This window comes from Martes martes (assembly GCF_963455335.1).
Source record: "Martes martes genome assembly, chromosome: 16".
In the NCBI taxonomy this organism is placed as follows: Eukaryota; Metazoa; Chordata; class Mammalia; order Carnivora; family Mustelidae; genus Martes; species Martes martes.
The window spans coordinates 2108334-2120549 of record NC_137904.1 but is presented as its reverse complement, the minus strand read 5'-3'; the positions used below and the strand labels follow the sequence as shown (position 1 = coordinate 2120549).

Below are 12216 nucleotides of genomic sequence, written 5' to 3'. Positions count from 1 at the left end.
ACCCTGGGGTTGACCTCTCCCCTGCAGGAATGTTCTGGAAAGTGCCAAAGGCAGTGGCTGCCACTTGGGGCTGCAACTTACTGAGCATTTACTGTTCGTAAAAGCAATGACCAGGGGCGCCCAGCTGGCTCAGTCGGTAACATGGGCCACTCGGTCTTGGGGTTGTGCGTTCAGGCCCCGTGTTGGGTGTACAGCTTACTTTAAGGGAAAAAAAAAAGGGCAATGACTAGAAGCAGATGTGGGGGCAGAGTGAGCACAGCCACAGGATTCTTGGGCCTCGAGCTAAGGCAGGGTGGAGAGGGACAGCAGGATGCAGAGGGGGACCAGGGAGCTGCAGTCCCTGTCTAGCCCGTCCCAGGTGCCTCCACGACAGGACGCAGGTCACAAACAGTGACTTTATGTACGGATCTATATATATATATATGTATATATATACATTTAGTACAACAGACACTTGGTTTCTTCTTTCTACCCCTTCTGCAAACATATACAAAAATATCTGAGGGCTCCTCCCACCCCATGTTTACAGGCAGCCTTTCAAACTCCTCTTGCCCTTAGTTGGTCAGAAGCTTGTGGGGAGAACATCCTTGAAGGCAGAGGAGAAGGGAGCGGGGGGCAGTCCCTCTCACCACACATGGGCACACGGCCCTCTTGCCCTGGAAGGTTGAGCGAGAGAGCCGAGCCTGCCCGGAGAAATGAGCTTGGCCTTGGGAGGGTGCGTCCTCTGTCTGGGAGGGGTCAAGGCGGGACCCCCTTCACCCAGAGTCTATGTGGCAAGAATTCAGAGAAAGTGCCCGCGAGGAGGAGGAGTCCGAGGTGGCAGAAAGCTACCTTCTCTGCTCTGGTCCTGCTCCTGCTTCTGTCCAACCCTGGGGGCTCTCCTCCCCACAACCCCCTTCTCTAGCAAGGGGCAAGAATATTCCGGAAGGGTGGCCAGGTGGGGGCGGCGTGGGCTGCGGAGGAGGGAGGGGGGGAGCCCAGAGAATGGCCCACCCTGATGGCCACAGCCTAACCACGACATAAATAATCCAAGAGTCACACGAGGGGAATGAGGGGTGCTCAGACCATGGTCCCCTCCAGCTTCCCACTTCTACCAGGCTGCAGGGGTGTCGCCCTGGGAGTAAGGAGGGAGAGCGGGCCGCAGGGCTGCACAGGAGAGGAGGGGTCCCCGGAGGCGCGAGAGCACGGCCCCTCAGTCGTTCTCGTCGGGCCCCAAGTACTCGAGCTCCGTGCTGGGTTTCACCTCCTGCTCTAAGAGGGACGGCGTCCGGCGGAAGTCGGCCGAGATCTGGTCAAACGTCCGGCCTCGGGTTTCAGGCACTTTTAAGAAGGTGAAGACGAAGAAGCCAAGCAGGAGGATGGCGAAGAGAAGGAAGACGTAGGGCCCCATAGCCTCCTGGCACGGGCGGAGAAAGGGGTTGGTGGAGGGGAGGGCGGGCGTGCTCTCGGGAGCGGGCGCCCAGGGCCCCGGCGGGTGGGGGCGTGGTGGACACGCAGGTGGCTCCCTTGCGGGGCCAGGGAAACCGGGAATGAGTGAAGGAAAGCTTCTCTGTCCCCCGCTCCTAACACCTGTACCCCGTTTCCCGCCCGGAGCGCAGTAGGAACCCGAAGCCGATGGTTTTACTCTAAGTTGGGCCGCACTTGGTTTTGAAGACCCCTCGCTGTTAGCCCACGTCCCTCAGTTCCCTTCTTTCCTCGGACTGTGGGTGCTTCTCAGGGCCCACGTGGTCCACCAGAGTAATTCCCAGCCAGGAGGGGGGAAAGCAAGCGGGCTGGTTGTGACGTGCCCCGCTCTGGCCTAAGGAGACGGACACAGGGACGAGGCTCAGACCTACCGCCACATACTGGAAACCCATGCCAATGATGAAGTTGCACGTCCAGTTGGAGAAGCCAGCCACGGCCATGGCCGCTGGCCGGGGGCCCTGGCTGAACAGTTCGGCCACGATGAACCAGGGGATGGGGCCAGGGCCGATCTCAAAGAATGCCACAAAGCCAAAGATGGCCACGATGGAGACGTAGCTCATGGCAGGAACGCGCTCCTGGGGCAGGCGGGGAGGGAAAGGAATTCAGGCTGCGCGGAGACCTGAGGTCCACCCCTCCGGGCCGCTGGTGGACGAGCCCACCACCCCAGGCTGGCGCGGGCCTCTGAGCACGGCCGAGCGTCCACACCCAGCCGGCTGTCGCACTGCTGCCCTACGCAGAGGATGCGGACGCCCTCTCGGTCAACGTGGTCCATCCTCTCCTGGTTCTGCAGCAGCCCCTGGGGAGTGGCCGTTCCTGGGACTGGACAGGGGCTCTCCGTCCCGGCCCCCAGCCTTGCGCTGGAGCTTCCTCCCAGAGCAGGCAGCAGGGCAGCCCGCGTGCCTCGGGAGCACCCGGTCGCCCCGGGGATCACAGGCAGGTGTTGAGGGTTGGCCCCGGCTGGGCGCAGAGCCTCCCGGGGCTGTTCCCGGGGGGGCTGGGCCGAGGCCCCCCACCTTCACCCCACCCACGCCCCGGTTGCCCCAGGCCTCACCAGCAGAAGCAGCGCCAAAGTCATCAGGATGGCGCAGCCGCACATTCCCGCCAGGCCCAGGAGGTGCAGGGTCCGGCGCCCAGCCCGCTCCACCAGGAACACCTGCCGGGAGAGTCAGGGCTCAGTGGGGGGCCTCGGCGGGGGGGGGGGGGCCTCTGGAGCACAAGAAGTGGGGGGGGACCCGGGGGAGGAGGGTTGGGGCATCTGGGGATGGAGGCGGCACCGTCCATTACCGACACCAAGGTGAAGACCGTGTTGACCACTCCGGCCCCTATGGTGGCGTAGGCCGGCTGCCCCACCCCCGCCGACTCAAAGATGCTGGTCGAGTAATAGAAGACCTGCGAGGGGAGGAGAAGGAAGGGGGCTGGCAGTGCGTCCCTCGCTCGCCCGCAGCCGCGCCACGCTGGGACGACCCCGCGCTGGATCGCCGGATGGCCGGGGGGCGGGCTGCCGGCTTCCCTTCTCCCACGCTGCGCCCCCACCCCTGCCCCGCCCGAGGCTGCCCACCACCTACGGCGTTGATGCCCGACAGCTGCTGGCTCAGCTGCAAGACCACCGCGATGACCAGGGGCTGCCGGTGGGTGCGGCTACCCAGCAGCTGGAGCAGGGACAGCGGGCGCTCCCGCTCCAGCTTCCGCTTCTCCTCCTTCAGCTCAGCCAGCGCGCCCGACACGTCGGCCCAGCCGGTCAGGCGCTTCAGACCTACAGGTGACGAGGGTCAGGCCCGAGGGGACGGGGAGGGGGAGCCCCCCCGCAGGACAGGTGCTAGAAAGGTGGGGGCAGTGGGGGGACGCTCACTCTTCCTGGCCGGCCCCTCCAGGTTCCGGATGATGTAAAGGTAGCGCGGGCTTTCCGGGCAGAAGGGCAGGAGGACCAGCTGCAGGAGGGCGGGCAGCACCGTGATGCCCAGGAGCAGGGGCCAGAGGGCGGCGGTGCCCAGCATGGACTCCAAGCCCAGCACCTGGGGAAGCGGGCGCGGGAAGGAAAGGGGGCAGGCCGTTCAGCCCGGAGCCCCCACTCAACCCCCCACCCCCAGCCACCCAGGAAGGCCAGGCCCGGTCACCTGGGCGATCAGGATGCCAATGACGATGGCCAGCTGGTTGAGCGTCCCCAAGGCACCGCGCAGGTGAGTGGGGGCGATCTCCCCCACGTACATGGGCACCAGCCCCGACGTGAGCCCTGGGCAGAGGGAAGAAGACAGGAGTGAGGGCACCTGGCCGCTCCCACCCCCAAGCTCAGAGCCAGCAGAGGAGAGCAGGGCGCCGGGCGCGGCGCGGGACGGGACCGGTACCTGAGTAGGCGCCAATGAGAAAACGTCCCAGAATGAGCATCTCGTATGAGGCCGCGGCTTTAGCTAGGCCCATGAGGGCGCCCCCCAGCACCGCCAGGATGTTGTTGACCAGCATCGCCCTCTTCCTGACAGGCAAGGAGTGGGGCCAAGAGTTGGGGTGCCAGGCGGAGGCCCCCTTCCTGCCCGCGCCAGCCCTCGCCCACCAGCCCCGTACCTTCCCAGCCACTGAGAGATGACGCCAATAAGGAAGGAGGAGATCATGCCGCCCACGGAGAAGATGGCCACGGAGAGAGCCCAGAGGGTGGTGAGGGTGCCTGGCGGGATGGAGCCGGGTCCCTCAGGCCCCTGCCTCCCCAGCCACGTCTCATTGTAGCTCTGTTCAATCACCTGGTGTGGGGGGGGGAGACAACGGAGGGGTGACGGCCTGCGGAGACCTCCCCCTCGGCTCTCCCACGCTGTCCCCCGCCCCCCCCCTTGTTCAGACAGCCCACTCTGCCCGCTGCAGGCCCCTCACCTTCTGCGGGGCATTGATGACCCCAATATTGTAGCCGAACTGCAGGGAACCGAGCACAGCAGAGAAGACAGCAAGGACCAGGGTCCCAGTGACTCGCTGCTGGGGGGGTTCCCCGTCCTGGGTGGGCAGAAGCAGAGAGGAGGCGGGTCACACAGAATCACGATTTCTTCCCTTCGTCCAGGGGCCCGGGCCCTGTTGGAGCCTGAAGATGCTGGGCTCCATCCAACATGTTGGCCGAGGGAAACTGGGCCATATTAGGAATCGGACGAGGAACTCAGTGTAAATAGCAGTAGTCACCGGGCATGTCACCGTGCATGGAGGAGAAACGGGATGTCTGAGTCCAGCGAGCTGAGAAATGTTTGAAGATCTTGGCCTCACTGTTTCTCGGTGACCTTGGGGCAGGCTTTTGGCCTTAAGACTGGAGTTCAGATTTGTGTGACCTTGGGCAAGTCACTTTCCCGCTCTGAAGCTAAGGTTTCCTCTGGGTCAGGGGCCCTAGGAGTGATGTTGCCTGCTCTGCCTACCTGTCCCTGAAAACGAGAAAATCAAAATCAAATGCTAAGGGGATTCCTGACCACGCAGGATTTATAAACCGACAAAGGCCATATCACCGGCCTCTGTCCTCTTCCGTCCCCTCTGGGGGTGATCTCAGAGGGCTCCTGGAGGCCCCCAACACGCCCAAGAAGGACAATTCCAAAAAGGACATTGCGGTCATTCCTGCCCGCATAAGGCCCTTGGGGTGGCCGTCTCTGTCTCCGCCCCGGGCTCCCCTCCCCCTCTAGGCTCCGCCGCAGGGGGCGGGGGGCCGTGCCCGGCTTCTGCCTGGGAGAGCCGTGCCCAGGGGATGGGGGCGGGAAGGTGGTGCGAGGGGCGGTGGCGGCGGTGGCCGCTCGCTGGCGGCACACACTGTCTCCAAGCGGAAACCTGAGCTGGGGGAGGGGGGGCTGACACTCCCCTCAGCCCCTCCACCAGCCATGGGGCCAAGGGAAAGTTCAGCGTCCTGGAGGACGGCCAGGAGTGGGGGTGGGGGCCCACGAGAGCCTCTGCTCCTCGAAAAACTTCCCGCGAGCCGGGACACACGGACAGCTCCAGGAGGGCAAGACCAGCCCGGATCTGCTTTCTCGGGCTGGATCTGGGGCAGGGTGTCCCCCGATCCCGGCGCGCCCCGCCGCGTCCTGGAGAAGGGGGCGAACCCTGGGCTCGGGAAACCGCGGGGCGGCCCGTGCGCCCGGACGGTCCCCCCAGACCCACTCAGCCTCTTGGAAGGACTGGAATCCCACAGTCACGGGTTGTCCGGCCCGGGTATAAATAGCCAGGCCCCCCCCCCGCCCCCACCCCCTGCGCCTGCGCAGGGACCGCCCCCTAGCTGACCCCAACCGCGACCCCAGCCCGAGAAAAGCGGGCCCTGCGCCCCCGTCCCGCCCCCGCACGCTGAACCCTACTTCCGAGCCGATCTGTTGGAAGCCCGACGGCATCTTGTCTCAGGAACCGGGGGCGCAGCAGCTTCAGTTAACGGAGGCGACTGGGGGTCGGCGGCCCCGGCCCGGCGGGCAGAGGGCGCGGGGGCGACGGGCGTCCGGGAGCGGCGTGCGGAGGGCGAGACTGGCGGGACCCACCGCCGCGAGCCACGGACCCAGAGAGCGGCGGGGCTCCCGGGGATCTGGCGGAGCCGCGCTTGGGGGAGAGGCCCGAAGAGCCCCCGCAACCCTCCACGGGCCACGCCCTTCGCATCACCCATTGGCCAGGAGCCCGCCCAGAAGCCCACGCCCCTCCCTAGGCCCGCGGCTCAGAGTCTGGCCCGGGGCGCGGGTTGGCCGGCGAGGCCCCGCCTCCCCAGCGTGCCCGGAGACACGCGCGGGGTGGGCGCCTGCCGGCCTCCCGCCGCGAAGTCTGGGGGAAAGGGTCCCGGGACGCAGGGGGCCCCTCCCCACCTCGCGCGGGGTCTCGGCCCAGCAGCCGGGCGTGGGGCTGGGACAGCGCCGGAAAGCGGGCGCCGCGGGTGGGGACCGCGGGGTCGGGGAGGAGGGGATGCGGCAGGCACGCTTGGCCCCGGAGAGAACTCGGGCGGCCCGGGACCGCGCGCGAACGGGCGCGCGGGGTGGCTGGGGAGCAATGGCCTGGAGTAACCCACCGCGGCTATTTTTAGCTCCCGCGTTGGGAGACGCCAAATGTCAGGTCCCCGGTGTCCCGGCCGGTCCCCGGCGGGGGAGGGCAGGGAGACGGAGCCTTAAAGGGTCCGAGACGTGCTTCCCACGTGGGGATGGCCCTGGGGCACAGGAAGTTCCGTCCCCAGCGCGTTGGGTGTCGGGGCTTGGCCGTCCTCGTTCCGCGCATCCGCGCTCTGGCCACTGCCTGTCTGGCCCTTCCCCTACCCCCGTTCCCCGCACTGGCTCCCGGAGGCGGCCCGAGGGACAGCTGGTCACACCAACCACGCCACCGGCCTGAGGTCCCGGAGCTGCCGCGAATGTGCCGGCCGCGTGGACGACTTGGACACGCTCTCCGGAGGCCGCTCCGGGTGTGAACCCCCCGCGAGGAGGGCGCGACCTGAGAGCTGGCGCGTGCGGACAGGAGCGCGGCGCGCGGCGCGGCGAACGGGCCTCGGACGCGCGGGACTGTGGTGCCACCTGGAGGGAGAGCGAGGATCCGCAGCGCGTCCGGGCGGAGCCGTCTGGGGGGCCCCTGGCCGTGGCCGGGCCACCTCTCCAAGGCTTCCTTACGTGCAGCGCAGGCCCCGTTCTGCGGCTCGGGATCCGGGGGTTCAGCTGCGGCCGGCACGGGGCAGCTCCCATGATCCGCATGTCCCCACCTGCCGTCCCTCCTAACCTCCTCTCCCCAGTGGGTGAGCATCCTGGAGGTCATGCTCCCCTCCTCCCCTCGTTCAGCAACCCTCCCCCACCCCCGCGCCCAGTCCAGCTAGTTCTGGCATCGGCATCGGTGTGTGGACCTCCTAAACGCACATTGGCTTGCTCTTCTGCACCTGCACTGCTGAGGCATCATCCCGCCACCCTTACCTCCTGCTCCTTACTTTCCCTTATGCGGGGGGGGGGGGGGGCGGAGCTCAATATAAAAAAAGCTCAAGTTCATCATGCCCGCCCCCAAAATCAGTGGTTCTTTGTTGTCCCCACTCTCGAGTTCAAACCCCTTTTCAGAGCGAAAAAGACCTCCTGCCTCTCTTGCCCCATCTCTGCCCCACCTTCTAGACTTTATCCTCACGTTCTAGTCAATCCCTAACTCCTTGTACCCAGGGCCCACCGTGCCGTTTCTCCCCTGGGTGCTCTTCAGAAAAAATGCTCCCCTCTCTGAAACCTTTGCTGGCTTCCTCCGGAAACAAAGAAAGTCCTGTGTCCCCGATGTAGCTGACTGGCATCATTTCTTCTCTGTACTTCAACCTTGAGAGAAGATCACCTTGTTTCCCTCTGTGTCCCCAGTGCCCAGCCTGGTGGCGGGCACTCAGCACCTGTTGAGTGAATGCATGATGGTCTGGTCCTTCCAGCCAAGAACGCAGCTTGGGGAACAGCCACAAATTGGCTGAACGGCTACACCTGTCTCGCTAAGGGGGTGTCGATGAAGGGCGAGGAGCTGAGCATAGCGGAGTCCCAAAGGAGCAGAAGCCATGAACTGAGGCAGGGAAGGACCAGTCTGGGAGAGAAAGGGAGAACCAGCTGCTAGACTCCTACAAGGGGTGGGGGAAGGGCAGGAGAAGGGCAAAGCCAAGCAAGGTGCCTCGGAGCAAGGAGGGGGTACAGGAGGCACAGGCAGGAGTGGAGGGGTGAGGGGAGGGAGGCAGATGAAAAGCCAGTGTAGCTGGTGAAGTTCACCGCTGGGCTCTCTCCAGGGGCACGCCTGCTCACGTTCAGATGTTTTGTTTCTGATGGGCTTCTCAGTGATGCTTCTAGGGTTTTAAGCCCCTGGGGAAAGTGCACTCGAAGAAACCAGGTCAGAACTAGGTAGAGAAGATAGTTCCAAGAGCCTGGAGAGAGGGATGGGGAAGTGGGAGAGGAGACGAGCGAGCCATCAGGAGAGCTGGAAGGGAGTTGGAGGACCGGCCCGAAAGCCGGAACAAGGTTGCTGATAGAAGATGGAAAGGGGGGGGGGCGCCTGGGTGGCTCAGTCGGTTAAGCAGCTGCCTTCAGTTCAGGTCAAGATCCTAGGGTCCTGGGATCGAGCCCCGCATCGGGTTCCCTGCTCAGCAGGGAGCCTGCTTCTCCCTCTCCCACTCCCCCTGCTTGTGCGCCCTCTCTCCATGCCTCTCTCTCTGTGTCAAATAAATAGATAAAACCTTAAAAAGGAAGAAGAAGATGGAAAAGGACGGAGAGGCACGCGACCTGGGGGGTGAGGGGAGGAAGGGACCTTGCGTGGGAGATCCGAGGGTGTGCGTGGACCTGGCTGAGTGATCGTGGCCCATTCGATAGAACCGGTTGTAGCCCTTCCTCTGCTCTGCCCTCTGCCGCGGGGCATTAATCCCTGCAGGCTTGTTTTCCAAGCTCCTGTGATCACTGCCTTCTGGCTGCGTTCAGCCCGTGATAGGTAAGAGATTGGCGGTGGGAGGGGGGGCTGAGAAAGCCCGGGGACCCCCGCAGACACACCGCCTCCAGCTCCTACTCCGCAGGCCCACTCGGCCTCCAGTTTCTGGAAGGCAGCCTTGTTTCCCGAGCTCTGACAATGCCGGGGCCCTTCCCTGTGCCTTCTCCTCTCCGCATCTTGTCTATAGATTGGGGACTTGGGTGCACAGGATTGAGTCAATGACACCGTCTGTTGTGCATTGTGTTTGTTAATCTATATCTTATTTTTATTTTTTTATAAGATTTTATTTATTTATGTGACAGGAGAGAGAAAGCACTAGCAGAGGGAGGGGCAGAGGGAGAGGGAGAAGCAGGCTTGGGAGCCTAACGAGGGACTGGATCCCAGGTCCTGAGATCATGACCCGAGCGGAAGGCAGATGCTTCACCCACTGAGCCCCCAGGCGCCCCAATAGTGTCACATTTCATTCTGGTCCTACTTACTGTCAGTAAGCCTTGTGTTTTAACCTCATTTGTGCTTTGTCATGATCAGGTTCATTGCACAGTACCCCACAGTGTCACTCACACCACGTTTTACTTGCTCACAGTCCCACCTGGGTGAGGACCCCCGTCACCCAGTCCCCGTGGCGACGCAGAATGCGCCGGTGCACATTTCAAACGAGCTGTGTTATGGGCCCCTCGGAGGACTTGTTCAGGAGATAGTCTCTGCCTCTGCGAACGTCTATTACTGATCTCTAACTATGCCCACGGTGGGATTTCTGATTCCCGGGGCATATTTAAACCCAATTTGAGTCCCTACTCCCAGCTTGCTCTGAAGAAGGACTGTCCCCATCTCCACGTCCAGCAGCAGTGCGACACTGTCCCCTGCCATTCCGGACTCCCAGCAACGGTGAAGGGTGCGGACTCTGGGCTTACACTGCCTGAGCCCCTGGGCCTGGCTCTGACACTTACCAACGCCGTGCCCTTGGGAGAGTTACCCAACCCCTCCGTGCCTTCTTTGCCTCTTTGGTAAAATGAGAAGGTGAATGATATTAACACTGACACGGGGCTCAGAGGACATTGAACCGAATTTTTAATTTTTTGCTTTTTTTCAACAGCTTTATCGAGGTATAATTGAGAAACAGTAAACTGGGCACATTTCAAAGGTCCGATTTGGGAAGTTTTGACAGATGTATACACCCACGAAACCGTGCCCGTCATCAGGAGAATGGACACATCCACCATCCCTCAAAGTTTCCTTCTACCTCTTTGTAAGCCTCCTACGGCCCTTCCACTCACGCCCTAGGCAACCAGTGCCCTCTGTCGTCCTAGAGCACTTTGCATTTTCTGGAATTTTATGCAAATAGAAACATACAGAATGTACTCTTTTTTTTTTATATTTATTTATTTATTTTAGAGAGAGAGAGAACACCTGTGAGCCCAAGCGGGGGTGGGGCAGAGGAAAAGAGAGAAACCCAAGCCGACTTCCTGGCAATGGTAGAGCCCAACGTGGGACTCAATCCCGCAACTCTGAGATCATGACCCAAGCCGGAACCAAGAGTCGGGCGCTCAACCCACTGAGCCACCCAGGAGCCCCCACGTGGGCTCTTTTTGTCTGTCTTCTTTCACTTTACAGTAATCATCTTCATTGTGTGTATCAAGAGTTCATTCCTTTTTATTGTTGAAAATTATTGATTTGATTATCAATGGCGATCAGTTTGATTATCCCATCACCTGCTGATGGGCCCTTGGATTACTTCCAGTCCCGGGCTATTATGAGTAACACCGCTGGGAGCATTCATGCACAAGTCTTTGATTGGACGCTGTGCTTTCATTTCTCTTGGAAAATACCTAGGAGTGGAACAACTGGACTATATTACAGTTGGGTCTGTAACTTGGCTCGCAGCTGTTTTCCCAAGTGGTCGTAGCATTTGACATTCCCATCAGCAATGTATGAGAGCTTAGTTTCTCCACACCCTCACTAACACTTAGGATGGCCGACACTTTTTAAAAATTTTTAAAAAGATTTTATTTATTTATTTGACAGACAGAGATCACAAGCAAGCAGAGAGGCAGGCAGAGAGAGCGGAGGAAGCAGGCTCCCCGCTGAGCAGAGAGCCCGATGCGGGCCTCGATCCCAGGACCCTGAGATCATGACCTGAGCCGAAGGCAGATACTTAAACCCACTGAGCCACCCAGGCGCCCCAGATGGTCGACCCTTTAAAATCTGGAATGGGGGCACCTGGGTGGCTCAGTCAGTTAGGTGTCTGACTCTTGATTTCGGCTCAGGTCATGATCTCAGGGTCGTGAGATTGAACCCCGTGTCGGGCTCCACACTCAGCACGGAGCCTGCTTAAGATTCTCCCTCTACTCCCACCGTCACGTGCTCTCTTTCTCTCAAAATGAAATAAATAAAATGAAGAGATAAAGCGAAATCTGGAATGGAGTACAGGAGATTTTAACCAACCCTGGTTAAGTCCAAGCATCCATCCTCTTGCCCCTTGTACCAAGCCGTTGACTTGCAGGCTACTAGAGCAAAACGTCACAGTGACGTTGACTGGTCACACTTGAAATCAGTGGCTCTTAACTGGGACCCATTTTGCCCCTCCCCTCACCCGGACATTTGGCAGCGTCTGGAGCCATTCTGGATGGTCAGTCTGGGCTCACAAGAGGGTTCTACTGGCATCTCATCGATATTCCTAAATGTCCTATGATGCCCTGGACAGTCACCTACAACAAGGAATTATCTGGCCCCAAACGTCAGAGGTGGTTCATCCCATCGCCCCATTTTATTTCCTTTTCAACAGGCACCATTTTGGTCGGCTTCCTCTCTCTAGAACCTTTTTTTTTTTTTTTTAAAGATTTTTATTTATTTATTTGCCAGAGAGAGAGAGAGAGAGAGTGAGCACAGGCAGACAGAGTGGCAGAGGGAGAAGCAGGCTCCCTGCGGAGCAAGGAGCCCGATGCGGGACTCGATCCCAGGACGCTGAGATCATGACCTGAGCCAAAGGCAGCCGCTTAACCAACTGAGCCACCCAGGTGTCCCTAGAAACTTTTTTTTTTAATTTTTAAGATTTTATTTATTTATTTGACAGAGAGAGAGAGATCACAAGTAGGCAGAGAGGCAGGCAGAGAGGGGTGGGGAAGCAGGCTCCCCGCTGAGCAGAGAGCCCGATGCAGGGCTCGATCCCAGGACCCCGGGATCATGACCCAAGTCAAAGGCAGAGACTTTAACCCACTGAGCCACCCAGGCGCCCCCTCCCTCTAGAATCTAAGCGCAGTGCCCTCGTCGTCAGTCCTGTTACCACTGTGTCTCCAGTGCTGAGCCTGGATCATTACACAGGCACGCAGGAAATATCTGTTGAACGAGTGGTTGAAAATATTGTTCATTTGTAGT

General features: G+C 60.9%; 1 protein-coding gene across 1 annotated transcript; it reads right to left on the bottom strand.

Annotated features, from left to right (window-relative positions):
* Window positions 1-66: 66 nt before the first annotated feature.
* On the bottom strand, window positions 67-5997 carry SLC2A4 (solute carrier family 2 member 4). Its single transcript, XM_080826806.1, has 11 exons — window positions 5763-5997; window positions 4321-4437; window positions 4021-4193; window positions 3807-3931; window positions 3579-3694; window positions 3314-3476; window positions 3030-3217; window positions 2749-2853; window positions 2516-2617; window positions 1836-2039; window positions 67-1396 (listed from the first exon to the last, which is right to left on the bottom strand). The coding sequence occupies exons 1-11, from the start codon at window positions 5793-5795 to the stop codon at window positions 1193-1195; spliced, it is 1530 nt and encodes a 509-aa protein (XP_080682932.1). The 5' UTR covers window positions 5796-5997; the 3' UTR covers window positions 67-1192.
* Between the last annotated feature and the right edge of the window lie 6219 nt (window positions 5998-12216).

Excerpts from the sequence above, each read along its gene's own strand:
- SLC2A4 (XM_080826806.1), bottom strand. The coding sequence starts at position 5,795 with ATGCCGTCGGGCTTCCAACAGATCGGCTCGGAA. Across the intron at positions 3,477-3,578 it reads TTGGCATCCTGATCGCCCAG|GTGCTGGGCTTGGAGTCCAT; the intron begins GTGACCGGGCCT and ends CCGCTTCCCCAG. Across the intron at positions 2,854-3,029 it reads AGCTGTCGGGCATCAACGCC|GTCTTCTATTACTCGACCAG; the intron begins GTAGGTGGTGGG and ends CTCCCCTCGCAG.